Source organism: Anabrus simplex, chromosome 8 (genome assembly GCF_040414725.1).
Source record: "Anabrus simplex isolate iqAnaSimp1 chromosome 8, ASM4041472v1, whole genome shotgun sequence".
NCBI lineage: Eukaryota > Metazoa > Arthropoda > Insecta > Orthoptera > Tettigoniidae > Anabrus > Anabrus simplex.
Window position 1 is genome coordinate 210330169 of NC_090272.1, and position 26923 is coordinate 210357091.

Here is a 26923-nt window from a genome sequence, read left to right on the forward strand (position 1 = left end):
CAGTCGAACGAAGGCAGGTGATGTAGGAAATATTAGATTAGGAAATGAAGTCTTAAAGGAAGTAGATGAATATTGTTACTTGGGTAGTAAAATAACTAACGATGGCAGAAGTAAGGAGGACATAAAATGCAGACTAGCACAAGCAAGGAAGAGCTTTCTTAAGAAAAGAAATTTGCTCACTTCAGACATTGATATCGGAATTAGAAGGATGTTTTTGAAGACTTTCGTGTGGAGCGTGGCATTGTATGGAAGTGAAACATGGACGGTAACTAGCTCAGAAAGAAAGAGAATAGAAGGTTTTGAAATGTGGTGTTACAGAAGAATGCTGAAGGTGAGATGGATAGATCGAATCACAAATGAAGAGATACTGAATCGAATTGGTGAGAGGAGATCGATTTGGATAAATTTGACGAGAAGAAGAGATAGAATGATAGGACACATCTTAAGACACCCAGGACTTGTTCAGTTTGTTTTTGAAGGAAGTGTAGGTGGTAAGAACGGTAGGGGTAGACCAAGGTATGAATATGACAAACAGATTAGAGCAGATGTAGGATGCAATAGTTACGTAGAAATGAAAAGGTTAGCACAGGATAGGGTGGCATGGAAAGTTGCATCAAACCAGTCTATGGACTGATGACTCAAACACAACAACACATATAATTGCTAAAGTTGGCTTTAAAATTTCTTTAAAATTGGGACAAAATTTGTCGATTACCGGCTGGGTATGGGATTTTATCTTTCATTAGCTAATTCCTGTGGCTCGAGGGCTGGGATTTTGTGCCGTCTTCAGCACTATAATTCATCTCAGGCAGTGATCCATCCTCACAGACGCCCGTGTGGCGTCAACTTGAAAGATCTGCACCAGGCCTCTTCGGAGGAACACCACCTGTTTATTATTATTATTATTATTATTATTATTATTATTATTATTATTATTATTATTATTATTATTATTATTATTATTATTATTTCTTAATCTGTTTACCCCCCAGGGTCGGATTTTCCCTCGGGCTCAACTAGGGATCCCACCTCTACAGCCTCAAGGGCAGTGTCCTGGAGCGTGAGACATTGGGTCGGGGATACAACTGGACAGAATGACAAGTACCTCGCCCAGGCGGCCTCACCTGCTATGCTGACAAGGGTCCATGTGGGTGAATGGGAAGATTCGAAGGGACGGGCAAGAAAGACGGAAGTATGAGGCCATGGCCTTAAATTATGTACCATCCCGGAATTTGCCTGGAGGAGAAGTGGAAAAACACGGAAAACCACTTCCAGGATTGCTCAGGTGGGAATCGAACCCACCTCTACACATTTGACCTCCCGAGGCTGAATGGACCCCGTCCCAGCCCTCGCACCACTTTTCAAATTTCGTGGCAGAGCCGGGAATCAAATCCGGGCCTCCGGGTGTGGCAGCTAATCACACTAACCACTACACCACAGAGGCGGACATTATTATTATTATTATTATTATTATTATTATTATTATTATTATTATTATTATTTATTTATTTATTTATTTATTTATTTATTTATTTATTTATTTATTTATTTATTTATTTATTTATTTATTTATTTATTTATTTATTTATTTATTTATTTATTTATTTATTTATTTTTCGCACTTTCGTAGTAATGATATTCAAGCAATTGTGTAGATTTTAGGAAATCAAACCACAATAAACCTTAATTTACACTACATTTTTAAGCAGAGCCCATAAATTTCCAAACAATGCCACTCGTGGCAAGGACCATCGGCTTCTGCATAGTCTTGTAGATATTGGTGTTGACATCCAACTTCTTCAGTCCTTCCACCAGAGTATTAGGTATACCAGCTGTGAAATCCGTAAAGCCCTACAACGTAGAATACCGTATCGATTCACGGGTACATTCGCTGGTTAAAATAAATAAATATTGTATGTCGATTAATGCCAATGTGGCGGTCGGGAAGAAAGTTACAAACTCACCACCCTCTATGGCACTTTCTGGAATGTGAGGCGCTGCGCCATGGCGGTATTACGTATGTATTACTGAAGTACAGGTCTCCATGTATTTGACAACTTGAAGCCGCCTTCCCTGTACTCCAGAAATACATGCGTAATACCGCCATGGCGCAGCGACGAGCCATTGAATAATGTGGCCGTGACTTCCACGTTCCTTGAAGAATGTCTATGCTTAATGTCAGCATCAGATCTTCATATACTGTTCCCTGAGGAAAGCCAATCGAACTTGGCTGAAATCTCGGCGTTTTTAATGTTAAAAAAATGAAAAAATGGCGTATGGCTTTTAGTGCCGGGAGTGTCCGAGGACAAGTTCAGCTCGCCAGATGCAGGTCTTTTGATTTGACGCCTGTAGGTGACCTGCGCGTCATGATGAGGATGAATTGATGATGAAGACGACACACACACCCGGCCCCGGTGCCAGCGAAATTAACCAATTAAGGTTAAAATTCCCGACCCTGCAGGGAATCGAACCCGGGACCCCTGTGGCCAAAGGCCAGCACGCTAACCATTTAGCCATGGAGCCGGACGTTTTTAACGTTGTAAACATTTCTTAGCAAACAAAGTAGGGATCCCGATACTACGAAAACGTAAATTTAAGCAATTTCCTCAATTGTGCCGAAAGTTGAAGAGCTAAAGGGCCCTCAAGAATTTCAAATTACAAGTTTTATATAGATCAATCAAACTAAAAATTTCAAAAATCACTTCTGGCCTAAATGCAGTTCCCGAAAAACAGCCTAAAATCGCCTTTTATTCAAATCCTAGCCAAATTAACTTATTTACATAATTATTTCTGAAATGTGTTGTTTGGTTGAAGACCCTCAGGCGTTTTTTAAATGTCCATACCGAATGTAGTTATAAAGGCTTAAGTGAAACTCTGCATTGACTCACATTAGCGCTCGTAGTGGTAGAAAAAGACAAAGTGCTAATCTAATCGACCGGATTAAGATGATTTAGAAAATGATTGTAATTTTTAGGAATAAATAAATAATATGCTCTCATAAAAACCAAAACCCCATGGCACAACAGCCCCGAAGGGCCTTGGCCTACAAAGCGGCCGCTGCTCAGCCCGAAGGCCTGAAAATTATGAGGTGTCGTGTGGTCAGCACGATGAATTCTCTCGGCAGTTATTCTTGGCTTTCTTGACCGGGCCACCATCTCACCTTCAGATAGCTCCTCAATTGTAATCGCGTAGGCTGGGTAGACCTCGAACCAGCCCTCAGATCCACGTAAAAATCGCTGACCTGTCGGGAATCAAACCTGGGGCCTCCGGGTAAGAGGCATGCACGCTACCTCTACGTCGCAGAGCCGGCCAATATACTCTCATACTTTATTATGCCCTTTTATTTACCTAAAATTCGTAGCTCATGTCGCTAGGATGTTTTCAACATTGAGTTGCTTGCATGAAAGGCAAGAACTGTGGATTTGTGTTAAAACTCGTTAATATAATGTGTCTTTAATCCAGAAATAATATATATTTTATGAAATGACAATCAGCCGCGCAAACCGACGTTCATAAATTATTAATGTCATATCTGTTTCTAATTAATATAGCCTACTTTCAGTATTGACATTAAGATAAATCTTTCCCCTAGCCTGGTCGATGAATCTAAAATTTACCAAACCACTTTTAGTTATAGGCTAACTTCAATGGAAACACCAGTAAGTAGACATTTGATCATAGACAGCCATTCAGGATAAAGTGGTGGCGGCGGCGCATTGTGTGTGTGTGTGTGTGTGTGTGTGTGTGTGTGTGTGTGTGTGTGTGTGTGTGTGTGTGAGGCCCATCCGGAGCGAGCCATTCTTTATTCTGGTTGTGAGAGAAATGACGTTTTTAAACTTTTATGGTTAATATTATTATTATTATTATTATTATTATTATTATTATTATTATTATTATTATTGTACCGGCTGGTACACCTCTACGCCGCACATTTGAATTTTCCGCCTTAAAGTACTCCTCTACAGGAGAAACTCTGAACTTTAACAACTGTATCAACTCATAAGTTTTCTCAGAAGACGTCACTACCGTAAATTTTGTGATTACGAAGTTGTCAGTACTGTGGGGAGTTCAACTTGTTTTGTTTTCTATTGATCAAGAAGTGTGGACATTCTCTGATAGATGTCTCTACAAAAAACTATGACCATGCACCCTGGTGCAAAGTGGAAGAACTTTATTTGAAGAAATTTTGTATTTATAAGTTTGTTCTTTACTAAATTTCGTTCTTTCATTTGTAGGTTGGCAATATAAATCTTTTCTTTCCGCCAGTTTTGAAATTAGCCAATCCAGAATTTCTGTAATTAATTTTTGACCAATCGTGCCTTTCTTCTTCGATTTGGATGTGTAACTGTAAGCTACCCAATAAACGACTGTGGGTGTGTCTTAATTATTCTTGAAAGGTCTCGAATCTTCCCCGAGAGTATAAAAGCTGCTGATTTTCCTGGCTCTCCGCCACTAGAACAACATCTAGCCTAGTGTATGGAAGAGTAGCAGGGGGTGGGTAACCCCTCTTCCTTCGGGCAGCAGCTCTTCACAAAGGTAATGGCCGTTTAACATCTTTATTTTCTTGCTAAATCAGGAGTTTAACCCGCGGGGAAGGTCCGAAACATTTTTTATGTAACCTATCTGTCCAAAAATGTAACTTTTGCCGTTTTGATGTAAAATTTTCATATAACTTTAACTGTAAATCGGGGATAGAGAGTGCTTTACCCTCTCGAGCTCCCCTTCATGTTGAATTTGAGATGACTACGTTTTCGTAACCGTTCTTCTACTCTTCCTTAATGTGTTAAATTTATTCTGTATACGAGTCACCTCCATAGTTTGGGAATAGCCCCTGCTTCATTGGCCTAGTGCCTCTTAGGTTTTAAGAAGTTTCATGTAGTAGCGCATATTCACGCCTCCATTCACTTTTGCATTTTGGGCAATTAACTTAACCTATTTTTTTTTCCTACGAAGGCCCAGTAGGTTGGGTACATGATACCCCTGTTTCTTTGTAAGTGTGCCTTGAGGGCAGTTAATAGTAAAGTCCGTGGTGGCCTTTGAGAGGCTAAGAAAATTGAGAGCGTGTCAGCTCTTTTATTTGTGGAAAAAGCGCCTCAGAGAGGCTTGATATTCGAATCGTGGGAGCAAGTGCTCCATGTTATTAGGGGTTTTCTGCTCTTTGGTAAATATGTGGTTGGGAGCTGAGAGCTCAGAAAATGTACAGTGAAGGCTTGAAGCCGAAGTTCTGTTATACCACCAATCTTGTCGTTCCTAGACTTAAATTTTGTTACTGGTATTGTACCTGATTTGACTTGTTGTTACTTATTAAAATCTGAAGATTTATGTGAAAATTGTTTTGCTATTTTTGAAAATATAACCTTTAATGCCATTTTAATCAATATCTCAGCTTTGTAGTTAGACCCATTCCAGACCGCACCTTCTTTCACCTCTGCATTCCACGGGTAACCCCGTAACAATTATTATTATTATTATTATTATTATTATTATTATTATTATTATTATTATTATTATTAACATAATTAATAATATAATAATTAATATAATTAATAATAATATTATTAATATAATAATAATAATAATAATAATAATAATAATAATAATTGTACCGGAGGTACACCGACCCCACTCATTTAACGTGAGCGCCTTTTAGAAGGTCATCTGCAATACACCCAGGGAACTTTCTTGCACTAGAAGTTTGAAGGCTTATCGTCAGATGTGTCTACTGTCTACTTAAGCGCCCTCTATGATGAGAAGATGAACAATTAATTTTCAAAGAAATTTGTAATTTCGAAGTTTTCAGAACTGAAATGTTGTAAATTCTTTTTTGTGTGTGTTCTAAGGTTAATAGCACTGTTATCCCTTCCTTATTCTTCTAAATTTTCGAACAATAAGGAATTTCAGTATTTAATTTTGTAACCAATCAAAATTTGGGTGTGGACAGGATTTCGGCCCAGAGAGTTCTGCAATCTTACCCTCTGCTATAAAATCTGGGACCTTTTGGGCCATGTTGTCTTTCGATCGCTCTAGTATAGTCAAGGAGTAGAGTGTATTCGTAGAGGAGGCGGGGAGCTATCATGGCCTCTCTCCGGAAAGCTCACCAGCTCAATGTAATGGCAGACATCTTGTAATCATGTAAGAGCATCAGTAAGCTAGTTTGAGGGGAAGGCTTCAAAATTATTTTGTAATGTAAATTTCAATTTTTCTATGTAAATTTTCAACCAAGTCTAAAGATCTTAGTCTAGTTTAGGAAATAAAGAGAGTGAACCCTCCTTTAATTCCTATTCAACTTGGTATGGTGTGACTATGATTTCGTAAATTCTAAATTTTTTTTTTTTTTTGTATTTTTTTTTCTCCATCTAGTCACCTCCGTAGAATAGGCTTAGCCTGTTTAACTGCGGCCATAACCCCACATAGGGTTTTAAGAATTTTCAACTGAATCTCAAAGGAGTGCAAATGTTCGCCTCCTAACATTTGATTCGCGGCGAATAACTCTAACCTTTTCTTTTTCACTCAGGCCATGTACAATGGGCACTTATTTCCTCCGTTTAAGTTAACTATTCTTAATTAATTTCCCACTTAAATATAACTTAGACTGTCGAGCGAGTAAAACAGTGGAATCTGGTTGTATTTTACTTAATGTAAAAGTTAAACTGTGCCTTTGAGTGGCTGGAATCTTGTAAATTTTGAAGAGTAGTCCCCTAATTAACTGTGGGATCAAACACGCTCTTTTGAAGCTTTGCAAATTTTGGAGCCCAGTCTCCTAACTTGTAATTGATTGGAGCAGTAGTGCTCTTGGTATAAGTGTAACGTTTGAGCTCCTTAACTCATCTCTTTACTCAACCTGATTTCAAATAATTATTGTTTCTAGATCTGGTAGATCTCCTCTTATGTCTTTCCAACTAGTATGTGCTATTGTTTAACAAAGTTCAAAATCTGATAAACTTATTTCCTTCAATTCCAGGTGGAACATAGGGCCCCGACGAAATTTCTCCAGCCTGTTCTATCTGACGCCAATGCTTTCACCTCCCTCCATGTCTTGCTAACTCCAGCAATCTCCTTGTCTCTGGTTCTCTTCCAGGTAATCCTCGGTCTGCCTTGTCTGCGACTGCCTTGTGGATTCCAACTCAATGCCTGCCTTGTGCTACTTTGTTGTGGTCTTCTCAGGGTGTGCCCAATCCATCTCATTTTTCTTCTCATTATCTGTTCCTGCATGGGAGTTTGACTTGTGGCCTCCCAAAGGTCTTTGTTTGAGATGATTTTTGGCCACCATATTCTCATAATTTACCTCAAAAACCGATTTATAAAAGTCTGTAACCTTCTGGTAATGTCTTTGGTCACTTTCCAGGTCTCACTTCCATACAGTAACACAGATTTAACATTTTAGTTGAATATCCTTAGCTTCGTTTTTATACGAATGTGAGGGGATCTCCATATTGGTCGTAACTGTGCAAAAGCTTCTTTGGCTTTATTTCTACGACTCACCACATCTCTAAAAGCACCTCCACCCTGGCTTACCATGCTTCCTAAGTAGCAAAATTCCTCTACCCTTTCTATATCCATTCCACCTAGAGTCAATCTACAATTGTTACGATGGTTTATGCGCATTTCTTTAGTCTTTTAGTTATTAATCTGTAAGCCAACTTCTTTAGCTTCTATTTTTAAGTCATTCAGTTTGATTTCCATGTCCCGAAAGCGTTCTGCAAGAAGACAGAGATCATCCGCATAATCCAGGAAAATCTGAAAAAAGGAAAGAAATAAAATTTCAAAATTGAGATTTTTAAATTAAAATTTGAACTTTTCTCTATCCACTCATCATTAACTTCATATTCTTACACCTCTGCGTTTTACGGAATCTCCGAAACAATAAAAATAATAATATTAACAACAACAATAATAATAATAATAATATGATGATGATGATGATGATGATGATGATGATGTTGATGATGAAGTTCATTTAGGTACGGTACGCAGACAACGGGGAGATATTATTTTGTAAACATTTCGCCGTGAGGTGGGTAACGCAGGCAGCACTTCGTATAAGTGTGGTAAGCGGGTAGCATTCTGTTCAGAATAGCGCGACCGGGAAAACAAATTGAGAATAACTGGACTAAATACTTTGAATATATTTTTCCATGTGAATTATTTTCTAAACTTTCATGCAGGCTGCTTTCTTTCTTCATTTTACCCGTTACCGTGGTAGGGATAAGACACAGACACATTCTTCCATGGAACAAACAAATTGATTTCCGCAGGATAGGGCAGCAATGGTAATGGATTTTTAATCCCTCATTTTGGCCTTTATAAAAATGCCTGTGTACATATTATCACGAGTAAACAATGTTCAAGAGTCATACAGTCCCTATATCTAAATGAACCATGCTGATAATCTTCATGATCACGGAACAAAGTCCATTTTCACAAGTCACTTAGAAAGAAATAGAAATTTTACCGACGACTTAGAATTGAAGATCTTTCCTCAAAAGCGGGGTTGTGCAAAAAATTGAACAACAAACAAAGAATCAATCGTGTCATATCAATTTCTTTAATTTTTACCCATCTAAATCCGAACCCGCCAATTTATTCCTGAGGTAAATAACGTTCGGTATGGTTGTAAAAGTAGGATAAGAAAGAAAGAAGGTATCGCAAACCTTGTATATCAGGTCTCGGATGAGAAAAAGACTTGACCAAGAGGGAGATGGTAAAAGAGATGAAAATAGGAGAAGGAGATAGTGAAAGATGTGAAAATAGGAGTCTGATAGAAGTTTCAGGAAGAATTTGTCGGTTCAGCTGATGACCTAGTTACCATAGACTAATAATAATAATAATAATAATAATAATAATAATAATAATAATAATAATAATAATAATAATAATTTGTGGCGATCTTCATTGACTTTCGGGAGGCTTATGACTCAATTGATCGGCGTACCTTAATCCAGATCCTTAAGGAATTGGGCAATCATCCAACAGAACCTGTTAAACTCGACCACCAAAGGGAAATTTAGGGGGAAAATTTCAGACTGCTTTCAAATAAATAAAGGGGTCAGACAAAGAGGTGGATTCTCTCCTCTGATCTTCAGCTGTGTTCTAGATAAATTTGAACTCTCACTTGATGACATCTTGCAACGTGACCCTTTAAAGAATAAACTTGAAGGTCTACAGATTTTAGGCACAAAACCTAAAATGACGACAGGCCTAGTTACCACAGACTGTGTCAATTGAATCAGAAAAATATTGCCAGAACATCCGCGAGTGATAAGCAATCAGTCGTTAGGTTCATGCTTTTACAATCTTATCTGACCGCATTCTCAACACCTTCATTATTCAAATTTTTGCACCGTTCTCGAATAAATTTCTCTAGAAAGCGCAGTGCATAACTAACACCAAGCGACGGACAGGTACGTTTCCAGCAACATGTGACGGATATTATGGACTTCTCTCCACGCGGCAGATAGTGAACACAACTATGTCAGTTTTTCGGAGGGTAAAAAAAAATCCAAACTCGTGCCCTCATACCAAGATGGCACAGGTCTTTTAGGCACACCCCCAATGGAGGTGAGCTGCATGTACCATCTGAGACTTAAGCTGCGAGAGAGGTGACCTCCTTAAACTCTTATGGTTAATAATAATAATAATAATAATAATAATAATAATAATAATAATAATAATAATAATAATAATAATAATAATAAATAATTGTAAATATTTGTACATACATATATCTGTAGTTTCATAATCAAGAGGGTGACACCTTGCTTAGGCCGAGTCAGCCCATTATGTTACCGGCTCAAGCCGAGCCTTCCTAAATTGATACAAATAATAATAATAATAATAATAATAATAATAATAATAATAATAATAATAATAATAATAATAATAATAATAATAATAATACGGTATATTCCTTTACGTACAGTACACGGTCAGCATGGAAGACAGCATTTCGCCGTGAAATAGGTTATATACTCAACACTTCATACAGCTGTGATAAGTGGGTAGCATTCTGTTCGGAATAGCTCAATAGGGAAAATTGAGACTTAACTGGATGAAATGTTATTAATGACATCTTCTTCTTTACTAGGGCCGCATTTAGTAAGTGGCTAGCTCCGGTTATATTGGCTAAATATGCCAACTGAAGATTCCCTTTGCTACATATTTTTCTGCTAGGAATTTTGCGTAATCTACACTCGAAATTCTTTCCAGCCGGGCTGAGTAGTTAAGACGGTTGAGGCGCTGGTCTTCTGACCCCAACTTGGCAGGTAGGATCCTGGCTCAGTACAATGGTATTTGAAGGTGCTCACTTACGTCAGCCTGGTATCGGTAGATTTACTGGTACGAAAAGAACTCCTGCCGGACCAAATTCCGACACCTCGGCGTCTACGAAAACCGTAAAAGTAGTTAGTGGGACGTTTAGCAAATTAAATTTTATTATTATTATTATTATTATTATTATTATTATTATTATTATTATTATTATTATTATTATTATTATTATTATTATTATTATTATTATTATTATTATTATTATTATTATTATTATTATTATTATTATTATTATTATTATTATTGCTCGATGTAATCATGTGGTAAGTACCTAAGTAACCGTTTTCCATGCATTGAAAAAGAAAACATTCTTGTTATATCATATTATTAGAATGCGGAAATAACTCTACTTGCGCTTTGCACATTATTTTGAAGAATGAAAACAGGAGATTCGACATAGTGTAAAATAATTTCAGTGCGCTGTCAGGCAGCAAGTAGTGATGGACTCGGCTCCAAGCACCGTAGTTGTCCCACATCAAGACTTTGTTCTACCCAGTCATACTACTAAGTCCGCGCAAGAGTGTCAGAAGCCTTCGATCCTCCAGTTAAAATGAAGAATATAGGTAAATTCTACCCCATCCACTCTCCTCCCTCCAGCAGTGTGCTTATGGCCGCCAGACCCACCCAACTACCTGGAAGATACAAAACCTCAGAGCAACTAATCGAGCTCGTGTAGCGAGATATCGATTGGTGACTCTCTGATGCTGGGGCGGGCGGCTTTTGTACGGCCGAAGCGAGGCCATGCCAGGCCAGGGGGCTTAGGCGGGGCTTACCGTAGGTTTATTGCGCGGAAACATCTGCTAAAGATGAGAAGGCTGGCTCTTCTCGCGAACACTGCTCCGACTGAGGGGGAATAATAATAATAATAATAATAATAATAATAATAATAATAATAATAATAATAATAATAATAATAATAATAATAATAATAATAATAATAATAATCTCCTTGTACACTTCTTCTGGAGCAAGTAATGATCAAGAAACCAACAGGTTTAAGTAGATGAGAGAATGACTGGAACTCAGTCTCTCCGAAGGAGTACCGTACTCAACTCGAGTTAATAAGGTAGAGCTGTCATACCAAATGACCAAGAACATCTACAATAAAAAGTCTCTCTCCCGTAACACTAAAATGAAGCACTACCGGACGGTCATCCCCGCTGAAGCCTTATATGTTTCAGAATGTCTAATTTCAACAGGAAGGGACTCACGGGCAAGCTCTAAATCCAAGAGAGAAGAATATTGAGGAAGATATTAGGAACAGTCAAGGAAGGGAACGAATAGAAAACGCGACCCAACGAAGAGCTCTACAAATACTGTGAAAAAATCAAGGACGTGGCCAGGAAGAGACGCCTAGGATTTTATAGACACGTCTACAGGATGCATCATACCAGACTAACTAACCAGCTTCTCGTTTACTGGCCAAACAGGAAGAATGTCACCATGGTTGATGGAAGTAAACAAAGGTATGCAGTAACTGGGAGGAACAGAAAGAGATTTAAAAGACCGGTCATCTCTCAGGAGGATTCAGAGATTCCAGGACACACCACCAAGAAGGAAGACAGGTACCCTCCGGACAAAGGAGAGGGAACAACACAGCCAGAGGATGCGCAATTACTGGACAAACCTCAAAATCCACCCCAAGCGCAATAGTTGAATATCGTGGTCCTTAGTCGACCTGTACGAAATAGTAATAATAATAATAACATTAGTAGTATTAGTGTACAAGATATTAGGACCCAACTCTTAGCCCTGAGGTGCACCATGACTACACACAAAAGTATCACGGTAATTCCTAGGAGCAGAGGTGGCTATAAGAAATAATAATAATAATAATAATAATAATAATAATAATAATAGTATTATACAAGATATATTAGGACCCAACACTTAGCCCTGAGGTGCACCACACCTACACACAGAAGTGTTAGGTTAATTCCTAGGAGCAGAGGTGGCTGGACATGGAGGTAACCATTCTATCCTTCAAACTGTTGAGTTTACGGATAGTGGGTCGTACAGAAATCATTGTATTGGGATATGAACAACTTGACTGATTGAAGTATGGCAAATTGCAGACTGATTATCACTTCATGGGACACTACTGTCGAATATGTTTTGATTGTCATTTGGCAGTGCCCTATATTTCAAATATCCATTCAAATTTTGTAATGGAAATGCTGAAATATCCAGTGCTACCATAGTATGTTTGTAACCGGAGGCGAATGGACCAGGTGACGATCGTACCGGTTGTGACCGCAGGTACAGAAATGATACATAAGAATCTAAAACAGTTCCTCGAGAACCTTCAATTATCCACTTATCATAGAATTGTGTAGTTCTCAGCACCTGCAGTTCCTTAATAAAGTACAAGATCAATCAGAAAATAGCCTGCAATTACATTTGTGATTTATCTTGAGTATCATCTTCTATAGAAAGTTCGCAACCATCATAGTTGCTGTGTATATACACTCTGGACACTGCCACACGGAAATTTTATTGTATTCTTTTGGTAGCCTACAAGTCCTTCATGATCCTGAAATTCAAAAGTTCTTCATCAACCAGGTCGCCGGTGTCCTTGAATTTTCCCTTCCGTCACCAGTTGTAGGTTTCTATGCACTTTCTTAATCATCAGTTGTCCAAGATATAGATGAAGATGTATGTACACCTTTTTAGTTGAAATGCATTTAATATTCAAACTTAAGTATGATTGCGCTTGATAATTGAGGGGTATAGAACAAAAACTGGCAATCTCCACTTTTAGCGGTAATGAGTTGATGTTTGAATAGCATTCTGCCAGTTAAATGCCATCTATGACGAAATTCTTGAGTTGCGTAACCATCAAAATATTCCTCAAATATAACGTTAAACTTTGGGGTTAGTTGCAAAGTAGGCAATCTCCAAATAGCTTTGAATTGCAGGAATGGCAGTCACCATGTTGGCCAGTCACAAATGAGCTAGATGTCACCTGATTGATTATTTCAAATGTAATGTTACCAAGCTTTTTGTTCTAACAAGAGCTAAAACAAATCTAATGAACAATGTACTTGTGTGAGGAGAGCCTCATTATTGAAGTGGCATAGTGGTGGCTAAAAGTATTTGTTAAACTAGCAAAGCTTGTTATTGAAAGAGGTGTTGATATTGCGAGACGTTGACAAAATGCTGTCTACATATTACGACAATCAGTGGAAAACATTTGACAGCCTCCAGTTTTACACAAATTTTCTGGAAACGATGGGGAGTGATGTGATATATCATGAGGAAGAAGAGAAGAAGTCATTAATAGAGAGGACTTTTTAGTAGAAAGAGATGATTTGGTGGTTTAGGTGTCTTATTCATGTGATTAACCACTGTTAATATACACCGAACTCCTATTTAATCATGATTCTCTGTTATTTCACTTCCAATTATAGCAATCTGCTAAGAATATTGGATGCAGAAGTGGAAATCCCCACCTGTTATTTGCAAACCCTTCAATCTCCAATTTTAATAATGTCCGTGATCAAAGTTTATCGTACATATTAGGTGAAATGAAATGAAATGTAGTATAGATTTTAGTTCCGGGAGTGTCCGAGGAAAAGTTCGGCTCGCCAGATGCAAGTCTTTAGGTTTGACTCCCTTAAGCGACCTGCGTGTCGTGATGAGGATGACATGATGATGAAGACGACACATACACCCAGTCCCCGTATCAGCGACATTAACCAATTTTGGTTAAAATTCCCAACCCTGCCGGGAATCGAACCCGGGACCCCTGTAACCAAAGGCCATAACGATAACCATTCAGCCATGGAGTCGTACATAGATATTAGGTTATCCTGTATTTTGAAATCTTTAAGAGTAGAAAGGTTACATTCTGTAAATAAAAATAACCATGCTCTAATAACCTCTAGTTACAGACTCTCCTGTAAAATTGAGATGATTGGACTTTGCCAGTTTACCTTCTAGACCCCTCAATTGTGTATCCGTTTGGTTATGCTTCTAACAGTGTAAAGAAATCAGTGAGCAAAGAAAAAAGAAGAAGAATATGGAAATTATTTTAACGTCTTCAATTTATTTGCCAGTTTGAAGTCTTAGAGCCTAGGATACCACCTCATACATATCCTTATTTCTAATTAAATGCATCTTCTCCCCCTTTGCCTTCTTTTGACTAAAGTGATGTCAATAAGGAATAATCCTAAGAGAAGAATACAAAATTGGAACAGTTGGGTCATTTCAAATAATTACGATGTGTGTTCTCCCAATAAGGTAGTGTACGGGAAGAAACTGAATAATGGTGCCGCAATTCTAATGCAAGAGCTCGCAGTTACAATTACCAGTATTTTCTAAGAAATAAGTTAGCTCCCGGACAAAACTTTATTTTCATCGGCCTAATTTTTGGTCCGACTTTATTATACGGGAGTGAAATATAGATGAACATAGAATGTCTAATTTATATGTTGAAAGTAAGAGGAATGAAAGTAGATAGAACGATTCCTGGTATAAATCGGTGGGAAAATGGCGGGAGGGAATTCGTAATGAGGAGATAAATGTAAAGAATGAACTCGATGAATGAAGCGGTACGTATAAAGCGGCTTTGGTGATGTGAAACAAATGGAGAACACAATTTATAAATTTCAGTACTTGAAACATTCTAACTCCTTTACTTCACTATAGCAAAATTTTTACCGAAAGACGACTCAACGTATGATACCAAACTTCAATAGGATATCAGAGGAATTTTATTTGCCAAACAACAACAACACAGGTTACATTAGGAGCCTCAAAATAAAAACGGAGACTGCACTGTTTCACTAAACAGTGCCAAGGACAAAAGTACTTCAATATCTATGAAAGAATAACACATTACATACGCCCACAACAAACATATTATTAATGATTAATACATTTTTAACATGTGTTTGCAACACATTTTTAAAGCCTGTGTCATTTTTACTTCGAGATGTCTCGCATAAGAGGCGAAACATGTTCTAGAGAGCATCCAGAGTTAAGAAAAGACAACAGGCCTTATGGGCCTGCTGCCTTCCACTGTTGCCATACTCGCTCACTCGCCGCGGCTCGGACACTGCTTGTGAAATACAGTGATGACATAAAATTATACATCGCTTGGTACAGCTGTTGTAAATGCCAGATTATCTCCAGTCATTAATGAAATTACAGTCATGAAATTTCGTTTTGCCATAACGTTTCTAAGGATAACAGCCCACTGACTGTATCATTCAAAATAGAGTAAGAGTTTGAACGTGCAGGGATGCGAACTAAATAATAATAATAATAATAATAATAATAATAATAATAATAATAATAATAATAATAATAATAATAATAATAATAATAATAACATGCATGTCCAGAAACCGAAATTATTGTCTTGTTTCTTATATCTGAGAAAGTTTCATGATCGTTGTTGCTTTAAGGGAGCGCAGTGCCGAGTCTATTAGCCCCCAGAAACATTTCATTATAAAGGCAAATACTGTGTGGTTACAACACAGGAAGCTGACGGCGAGATATCGCTATCTCGGTGATGTATCTTTCAGCTCATTTCAGATAAATTTGCTCGTAAGTGACAACAGATGCAAGGGCTTCATGTTTATCACAAAATACGATAACTTAAATATTCTTCCGCAACATAAAATACAGAATGCTGAATGACCTATTCGTATGATTTCTTAAAATCAGGTAGTTCGGGGTTGCTGTTTACAGAAGTGACGATTGTGTTCAGAGTTGGCGGTTCATCTCTAAAATAGAATTCATGAACAGTGCGCCGTATTCCACTTCTGACAAAATCATCGTATTTAATGAGTCTGGAATTACTGCGAATTAACTTTTACCTTTCCCGCTTCTTGCTGGAAATCTGGAGTGGCCCTTCGCTGGCTTCCTTCCGTATTTTGAAGACGGAAGATTCATGGGTCACTATCCTCCTTATTATCGCCCCAGTCACCTGGCTGCACTTTACCATTGAGGGCAAACCCAGCCTGTATGATGGAGCAAGTGTCAAAGACTTGGTCGGTTTTTTTATGGCGTGCTTGGCACTGACTGAGGTCGGTGGCATCGAAGGTTTCTTTTTTTTTCAGTATGACAGTTCCGCATGACTGCCTCTTACACGGAGGACCCGGGTTTGATTTCAGGCCATGTCAGGGATTTGTACCTGGATCTGAGGGCTGGTTTGAGGTTCACTCAGCCTACGTGATTGCAATAGAGGAGCTAACTGAGGGTGAAATAACGGCCCCAGTCAAGAAAGCCTACAATAACGACCGAGAAGATTCGTCGTGCAGACCACACAACATGTCGAAACCTGCAGGCCATCGGGCTGAGAAGTGGTCGCTTGGTAGGCCATGGCCCAAAGGAGCTCTTGCGCCAATTTTTTATTCTTATTTTAACGTTCAATAATTGTTGCAGGACAAAATACTTACTAGGGAACTGGCATTGAGCTCATGTCAAAACGTATCCGGAAATTTTGATAAAATCAATAATCCACGTCCTATAAGAAGCTCAGGAACCAAAAATATAGCTGCCTGTTTTAACTGGAAGACTGCAAAGTTGAAATCGAGAAACATATTAGAGTAATTGAATGGGATATTAGAGTTACGTGAGGCAGCCCTAATTATCGGCGCAGCGCAACACATGCATGCACCCTAGCGCGCGCGCCTCACTCACTTAGTATCCTGAACTGTTCAGCGATGTCCAACTGCTGTTAGCTCACTGCGTTCACATGATCGACTTCAGAAACATCCAGTTGAAACTCGCAGCTAACATTTTGGTGTGTGCGATTTTTATAAGATGTAGACGATTTTAGCACAATTTCAAGCTAGGTTTTTATATGAGATCATTCACTGTTCCTTTGTTACACCAAGGGCGCTCTTTAAAACCATATAACACCAGAAAACTCCTTATTGTACAAAACGTTCTTGAAGACAATAAAGCACTTATGCAAGAGGACAAGAATCCCTCTCCTTTCACCGTCTCGAATCACACTACCCCTCGCGTTAGTCGTTCACAACACCCCAACAAGCAGATTCTCCTGACAAGAAAGAAGACGTTACCTTCTAGGTGGCCCGCCCGTTCTCTTCAGGGAGGAGAATGAAAACCTTTGCTTGCTCTTTAAATCTATAGTATTAGAAAGGCCTTGTCAGCCTCTGTGGTGTAGTGGTTAGTGTGAATAGCTGCCACCCTCGGAGACCTGGGTTCGATTCTTGGCTCTGCCACGAAATTTGAAAAGTAGTACGAGGGCCGGAACGGGGTTCACTCAACCTCGGGAGGTCAAGTGAGTAGAAGTTGGGGGAAGGTCGATTCCCACCTCATCCATCCTCGAAGGGGTTTTCCGTGGTTTTCCACTTCTTCTCCAGGCAAATGCCGGGATTGTAAGAAACTTAAGGCCACGGCCGCTTCCTTCTCTCTTCCTTGCCTATTCCTTCCAATCTTCCTATCCCCCACAACGCTATTGTTCAGCATAACAGGTGAGGCCACTTTTAAAATGTACTGGTCCTCTCCCCAGTTGTATCACGCTCCAGGACACTACTCTTGAGGCGATAGAGGGGGGATCCCTCACTGACTCCGAGGAACAAACCAACAATAAACGCATTAAGAAAGGAAGTTAAGCAAATCACACTGTCATTAACATAATGATGGAACTAGCTGTTATGTTCGTTGTCAGTGAGTTACTTTTTCTAACTGCAGCATTAATATATTGTATTTCTTTAATTTTATTTATTTACAAATTGCTTTACTTCGCACCGACACAGATAGATCTTACGGCGACGATGGGATAGGGAAGTGCTAGGAGTGGCAGCCCTGAAGATGGTTTTCCGTGGTTTCCCATTTTCACACCAAGCAAATGCAGGGTCTCTATCTTAATTAAGGCACGACCGCTTCCGTCCCACTCCTAGCCCTTTCCTATACCATCGTCGCAACAAGACATCTGTGTCGGTGCGACGTAAAGCAAATAGTAAAATTGTGTACAAGATGATGATGATGATGATGATGATGATGATGATGATGATGACTATTATTATTATTATTATTATTATTATTATTATTATTATTATTATTATTATTATTATTATTATTATTATTATTATTATTATTATTATTATTGAACTTGAAAAGTATGCAATGAAGTTTCCACGTGGAAGGAGATGCGCAAGCCATAGCAAACTGCGCATGAGTACCCATAAGTACATAGAAATGTTCGAAGGTTAAAATGCAATATGAGAAACAGGGGTGCAATTAAACTAATGATGGAATAATCACAGATTATCTGGGATTTTGTCTCTGAGAGACACCGTCTGATGTTTGAGAGAGAGTCGGAGTGAGAAAATAAGACAAGACGGCAAACAGAGAGCGATAAATGTTCTCGAGACAGAGAAACCGAAGGTGGGAAACCAACCAGCAAAAAGCTCAACAGAGCAGTACACGGCAGGGTTCAGCCAAGAACGAATGAACGTCGGAACGAACACGGGCGATGTGGTCTGGGGGTGGAGGAGGGGGTTGAGAAAGCCGATAATATCGGCAGCAGAGCCTGTCTCTCCATTGGTTCATGAACAGGAAAAAAAAAAGAAAAAATCCCCGGAGGCCAAAGTGAGTGAGTGAGTGACTACTACATTTCACATCGCTGCCATGCCTTTGGCTAGTAATTAAGTTACCCCGGGGCAGCTTTTGATTTCTGGGCGGTCTCAGAGAAGGCTGACGAGGCATGTGCGCCAGTTCTCACTGCTGGGGGGGAGCTCATATACAAGATTTGGAACACTCTCGTCTACTCTACAACTTAACAACTTTCACAAAGTTCATGATGACTGTTCAAAGAGACACTCACTTTCATATAATATTGAGCCTCCAGAAGTCACAGACATGATCATTTCCCTCACCCGATGCCATCTTTCTCTCTTTGTATGGAACTGTTGTAGCACCTGGCTAGACTTTTCGGGCCCACACAATGAAATCGTGTGGCTGGAAAATGGAAAAATATGCATCCACGTGTGCACAGAAAACCACGATAAGCTATATGCAGTACATACAATAACATATGTAGTATTGAAAAGTCCTCCAAGGGTGATAATTGCAAAATTATTCTAAAATTTATATTCTCATCTCGAGCGCCATACCACAGTTTTTTAATTACCAATAGCTAAATCAGAGTAAATAAGAAAATGTTAGCTTTAATGAAATCTGTAGATCTGTAGTTGCTTAAAGAGAAGACGTTTGCAACTGTGCTTGTTGTCCAGGAGATAAAGGAAATAAATAGTCGGACATCTGAGTGTAGTGATCAGAAATATCTGCAGGAAAGGAGTATATATTTGTTCATGAAGATGTTTCGAACGGTGCTCTTACGGCTGTCACATCGTTGGTTCCCCAGTAGTCTGGTTTTCCTTAATTAATTACTATTAATTGAAGACAGTGTCCGCCTCTGCGGTGTAGCTGTTAGTGTGATTATCTGCCACCCCCGGAGGCCCGGTTTGATTCCCGGCCCTGCCACGAAATTTAAAAAGTGGTACGAGGGCTGGAACGGGGCCCACTCAGCCTCGGGAAGTCAACTGAGTAGAGGTGGGTTCGATTCCCACCTCAGCCATCCTGGAAATGGTCTTGCGTGGTTTCCCACTTCTCCTCCAGGCAAATTCCAGGATGGTACCTAACTTAAGCCACGGTCGCTTCCTTCCCACTTCTTTGTCTATCCCTTCCAATCTTCCCATCCCCCCGCAAGGCCCCTGTTCAGCATACGAGGTGAGGCCGCCTGGGCGAGGTACTGGTCATCCTCCCCAGTTGTATCCCTCGACCCAATGTCTCACGCTCCAGGACATTGCCCTTGAGGCGGTAGAGGTGGGATCCCTAGCACAGTCCAAGGAAAAACCAACCCTGGAGGGTAAATAGATTAAGTAAGTAATTTAAGACAGTATAGTTTGAGCAGTGAACTGAAGTTTATAACTAAGAAATCAAATCTCTTAATAATGAACCCATAAGATTGTATTCTATTTATTTATCGTATGACTTTTAGTGCCGGGAGTGCTTGCCTGGTACAAGTCTTTCCATTTGATGCCCATAGGCGGCCTGGGCGTCTGGATCTGCGATGATAATGAGGTAGGGAGATGGTGAAACACGGTGTCGGCACATAGCCTACTCCTGTCGAATAACACCAAGGGGTATGCTCAAGCCTTAACGTCCCCATCCGACGGACGAATCACCATCAACAGCTACATGTGCCCTCACTCCATATGAGCACTGCGGAGAGGTATGGAATTTATTCCCGACTTTTGGTACACAACCTAGTGATTAGAAATTGTATACCACCACCTCCCCTCCAACATTCTGATGGCGAACATTTTTTCAAATCAACGGGACTCGAACCGACTAACCGGGGTTTTAGACCATATAGACTTAACGCCTTTACGTTCATGGCCACCAGGTGGACTTATTTGAAACAATATTATTGATAAATTACGTATTTGAATACACGTAAATACAGTATATAAATTCCTTAATGGTTTCTCATTATTGAAGCGTCCTTAGCATAACAAAAAATGAGTACAGAAAGTGTAAAAGCTGTTATAGCAGGTAGAACTTATGTATTATCTGGATATAAAGGGCAATCTCAACGAATGACAGAATCGCATACAGTAATGGTGGTGGTGGTTGTGATTATTGTTTTAAGTGGAAGTACAACTAGGCGACAATCCTCTATACACTGTGCTGCTCGCGCTGTAAATTCTAACGCAAGTGCTCGCCCGGATGACAATTGTCATCCATTTTAAATCCTTTATTCCACCTTAAGTATTAATATACGTATTTCACAGGTCATTTTATCTATTCAATAACGGCATTATCTATTCGAAAATTATATATTTTATTTTTTAAACATAATATCACGTGCTACAATCACTCTTTTGAAGAATATGACAGAACTTCACAGAAATTTACAACTGTTTATATCTCTCTGTGCCCTCAACCCTTTTCATTGTCTGTTGCCTCCTCTCTTGTTTCACACGAACAGCGGAGGCAGACTGTATCTGCGTGATCAGGGCAAATGCATTTGAAACACGTACTGCAGCATTTCCGTGTGGTTTTGTTGCGACTTCTTCCGCAGAAGTTCCAGCGTCCTCGCGCTTCAAGTTGCGGATGGTTAGCAGGTCTGTCATCACCTTCAATTCCAACAAGTAACTTACACAGCCTCTTCAGTTCTTTGGGAATATTTCTTGCTGTATCCTCCTTAATATATGAGGCTTGATGAGATCCAATGACCGGGCGAGTTGGCCGTGCGCGTAGAGGCGTGTGGCCGTGAGCTTGCATCCGGGAGATAGTAGGTTCGAATCCCACTATCGGCAGCCCTGAAGATGGTTTTCCGTGGTTTCCCATTTTCACACCAGGCAAATGCTGGGGCTGTACCTTAATTAAGGCCACGGCCGCTTTCTTCCAACTCCTAGGCCTTTCCTATCCCATCGTCGCCATAAGACCTATCTGTGTCGGTGCGACGTAAAGCCCCTAGCAAAAAAAAAAAAAGAGATCCAATGACAGGTCGTATAGGAACTACCTTCTCAAAATATTTGTAAAACCACTGTTCTTCTTATAAATGACTAATGCATTGATTCCACCAATGTTCATCAGATCAAAAAATACTTTCAATGGCCAGCGTCGACAGTTTCTAGAAACATCATACTCTCCTTAGGTAATGTCCCATGTTAGGAATACCATAATCAGTCTGAAAACTTCGTGAAGATGATAAAAATTATAGGTGACATAAATTGTAATGTCAGTGCTCGCATGTATTACTATTGTCACCCACTTGCTTTTTAAATGCCATAATAATGAAGTATTCGGAGATATCATTAGGAATTGTTTCTTGAGGATTACACAAAATATTCAAATGAATTCTTTAAAAATATACACAATACGAAGAGAATTGTAGCCCTGGCTAAGTATCGGAGTGTTTGACACTAATCAGAGAGAAAAATTTGAAGATGTCCGACATTTGGAAAAATGAAGGTATCTGCCGAAGAAAGACAAGGGTCACGAAGGGCGTGAAATATTCCCTAGGCCTCGAATGCTCTAATACTGCCAGGGTCGGAAAAAAAACAGAAGTTCACCAAATGAAGTCGGATAGGATAGATGAAAGTGAGGAGCCTGGCACAAGTAAGTCGCATACAGTACCAAAGCATCTAAAACAAGCGATTTCTGAATATGTGGGTTTAACTTCTTTGTTTCTCTCTAAAAAGAGCATCTTAGTACATAAACATGATACCTACACAACATTAAGTTAAATCACGTAGCAACAGCAAAGTCCGTGTTCAACGATAAAACTACGTGTAACTTGGCGATATTCCTCACATTGCTTGTTGTAGAAAGGAAAAAAACTTAGAGTAGCCTCATGTACTGCCATTAGTACTACTACTACTGAAAATCCACAGCCTGTTTCCAGTCATTCGAACGGATCAGGGAAGGAATGAATGAAGCCCCACCTTGCGGCGAGGATAGAAATTGTGCCGGCTGCCGAAGCCTGTCGCACTCCTCTGGGGCAATGATTAATGAATGACAGATGAGATGAAATGGTATTCGAGAGTGTTGTTGGAATGAAATATGACAGAGAAAACCGGAGTGCCCGGAGAAAAATCTGTCCCACTTCCGCTTTGTCCAGCACAAATCTTACATGGAGTGACCGGGATTTGAACCACGGAACCCAGCAATGAGAGGCTGGCGCGCTGCCGTCTGAGCAACGGAGGCTCTTACTACTACTACTACTACTACTACTAATAATAATAAAAATAATAATAATGATAATAATAATAATAATAATAATAATAATAATAATAATAATAATAATAATGTATTCATTCCTCCCCTGAAAGGGGAGCTGGGCCTCCTAGAAGGTGGCACCGTCTCTCAGGCCAGAAGATTTGTATCGGAGAAGGAATAACAAATAAGTTAAAAGATTGTGAGCAGCCGCATAAAGACCACACCAATCTAAGATGGACAGCACGCAATTTAATTACTGCGTTGATAAGGTTCCTTTGGGGAATCACCGTAAGTATCTAGATGTTGATACAAGGAAAGATCTTCACTGAGGGTAATCACATAAATGGGTTTGTGAATACAAATTACAGATCTCTGCATATGGTTATGATGGTATTTAGGGGGACCCTCACCAGGATTACTTGATTCGAGAACTGGAAAAACTCCAGAGAAATGTAGCTCGATTTGTTCTGGGTTATTTCTGACAAAAGAGAACCTTTACGAAATTATTGCAAAGTTTGAACTGGGAAGACTTGGTAGTAAGGAGAAAAGCTGCTCGGCTAAGCGGTATGTTCTGAGCTGTCAGTGGAGAGATATTATTTACTCGAGTCAGAAGCATACAATAGAAAGGCGTGTAATGATATTAATAGACGAATAACTCTGAGTGGTGTTTTTAAAAGAAGGAAAGATCGCAATATGATGACGAAGTTGGAAGTAAAGAGGACAAACTGGGGCAAATATTCGGTTGTAGGAAGAGAAGAAAGGGAGTGGAATAATTTATTAAGGCAGATGTTCCATAAATTTCCAAATTATTTCCAATTATTTAACAAAAGACCAGATGAACAAAAGATAGGGAATCTGCTACCTGGTCGTCTTCCCTAAATGCAGATCAGTGGTGATTGATTGATTGATTGATTGATTGATTGATTGATTGATTGATTGATTGATTGATTGATTGATTGATTGATTGATTGATTGATTGATTGATTGATTGATTGATTGATTGATTGATTGATTGATTGATTGATTGATTGATTGATTGATTGATTGATTGATTGATTGATTGATTGATTGATTGATTGATTGATTGATTGATTGATTGATTGATTGATTGATTGAAGATGTCTGTAAGATGTAGTCCCATAAGGGAGACAATCATTACACGCAATGAAGGCAAATATTTGTCAAACTATTCTTCTTTTGCCGGCCCCGTGGTGCACGGGTAGCGTGCCTGCCTCTTACCCGCAGGCCCCGGGTTCGATTCCTGGCCTGTCAGGGACTTTTACCTCGATCTGAGGGCTGGTTCGAGGTCCGCTCAGCCTACGTGATTACAATTGAGGAGCTGTCTCTGTGAGATTGCGGGTCCGGTCTAGAAAGCCAAGAATAACTGCCGAGAAGATTCGTCGTGCTGACCACACCACATCTAGCAATCTGTAGGCCTTCGGGCTGAGCAGCAGTCGCTTGATAATCCAAGGCCCTTCAGGGCGGTTGCGCCATGGGGATTTTTACGGTGTCAAGAGTGAGAATTTAAAATAGAGATTAAATGAATGTATGAAAAGTAGCAGTGGTACTGTTTTAAGTCTGACACTTCGAAAATTGAAGGAATCATAAAAAAGAGAGAAGGGGAGAAAATTAAATACTCCCTAGGCCTGGCAACCTTACACTTTCGGAGTCAGAAGAGAATAAGCATTGACCAAGGGAAGTCGGATAGGAAAGGCGAAATTAAGGAACCTAACAAAATTAAGTGGAATCAATACATGATTCAACTACGAGAACCGTGGTTGCCAACCCACGCTCCCAAACGGATAAAACTTGGCCCCCTTTTAGTCACTTCTTACAACAGATAAGGTATACCGTGGATGAATTCTACCATCCACCCACCCATATGGTGTGTAACAAGGCGAACGCAATAACGTAGCCCCCGAACGAGACGAATAAACCAGACTGGGCTACAATTCCATACCCGGCGAGAAGCGAACCCGAAATGCTCTGAACAGAATGCCGTCATGCTGACAATACAGCCAAAATGATGGATGGTATCCGGAAAATGAAAATATGTATTTTATGTAAAAAATACCGAGTAAAATGCTTGTCAAGTAACTTGGAAATTCTCCTGATATGTACTGATTTTTCTGCTTTAATCCACTGGCAATATTAGTTGCAAGCTGGTATTTTCCCAGCTCATTAAATGTGGGTATAGTAATCTTCGACTTTGGGATATCATGACCCAACATGAGCACGTGACATTTCCACTGACCGGGAGTTTAATGGCAGCAGCATGGAGATCAGCGGTTACTACCCTTTGACAGCGACGTTCTCTGTCGATTAGTTAAGTTCTGACAACATTGTGATGAAATCATATCAAAATGTCACAAGGTCCACAGGAATCACACCTTTCGACACGTTAATGGCAACCATGTAATATCTAGATTCCATTCACCCTACTTTCATCACATTCTTATTTTGAATCAGTGCACAGTAGTTGTCTATGTCGAGTGTGAATGGTGTGACACGTTGCACTGTCTGAGAATCCCTTTGGAAAAGCTTTATGTTCAGAATATAAGAAGTTTCCAGAATCACTAATCACACTAATCCAAATGTTAGCGATTCTGTGCAGTCAGCTGTTTGTGCTGTCTGGTGTCAAAAATAAGCAATGTGAGAAATAAAGTGCCCTGATTGAATAGTAAATATTACAGCTGAAACTTTCTCGAAAATATATGTAAAGTTCACCGCTACACTGAGAAGCATAGAACTATGGACATGTTTTGTGCGTAGAAGACGAAAGAGCGAGTACATATTATTTGGTTGTTCCCTTCTTAGTAGCATCTTACTGCATGCAGGGATGCACATGCATCCTTTCACTCTACTCACAGGGAGGGAGGGATAAAGCGTCTCAATAAATCGATAGAAAATATATCATCACGATCTACGTCCAACAATATAGCAGCTGATCCAGCACAAAACATTTCCATATCCTGTCACAAGATAGCCCCACCTATCAAGATCTGGCAGCTTATCCAACACACAACATTCCCATACCATGTCACAAGATAGACCCACATATCAATATCTACGTCCAACAATATGGCAGCTGATCCAGCACACAACATTCCCCTGCCACGTCACAAGATAGCCCTACCTATCAATATCTACGTCCAACAATATGGTAACTGATCCAGCACACAACATTCCCATGTCATGTCACAAGATAGACCCACCTATCAAGATCTACGTCCAACAATATGGCAGCTGTTCCAGCACAAAACATTCCCATACCATGTCACAAGATAGACCCACCTATCAAGATCTGGCAGCTGATCCAGCACACAATATTCCCATGTCCTGTCACAAGATATCCCCACCTTTCAAGATCTACGTCCAACAATATGGTAGTTGATCCAACACACAACACACAACATTCCCATATCCTGTCACAAGATATGCCCACCTATCAAAATCTGGCAGCTGATCCAACACACAACATTCCCATATCCTGTCACAAGGTAGCCCCACCTATTATGATCTACGTCAAACAATATGGTAGCTGATCCAACACAACACATTCATCTATCCTGTCACAAGATAGTCCCACCTATCAAGATCTACGCCCAACAATATGGCTGCTGATCCAACACACACTATTCCAATGCCATGTCACAAGATAGCCCCACCTCCCACGATCTACCTCCAACAATCTGGCACCAGATCCAGCTCATTATATTCAAAAGCCATGTAACAAGATATCCACACCTATCAATATCAACGTCTAACAATCTGGCAGATGATCCAGTACACAACGTTCCCTTGCCATGGCAAAAGATAGCTCTACCTATTAAGATCTACGTCCAACAATATGGCAGCTGATACAGCTCACAACGTTCCCATGCCA

General features: G+C 39.7%; 1 protein-coding gene across 1 annotated transcript in view; it reads left to right on the forward strand.

The window, feature by feature from the left end:
* The first annotated feature begins 16395 nt into the window (after positions 1-16395).
* dsf (dissatisfaction) overlaps positions 16396-26923 on the forward strand; it is a 200075-nt gene continuing 189547 nt past the window's right edge. The window contains exon 1 of the mRNA XM_068229097.1: positions 16396-16648. Within this exon, the coding sequence (XP_068085198.1) occupies positions 16396-16648 (253 nt within the window). The remainder of the gene's footprint in view (positions 16649-26923) is intronic.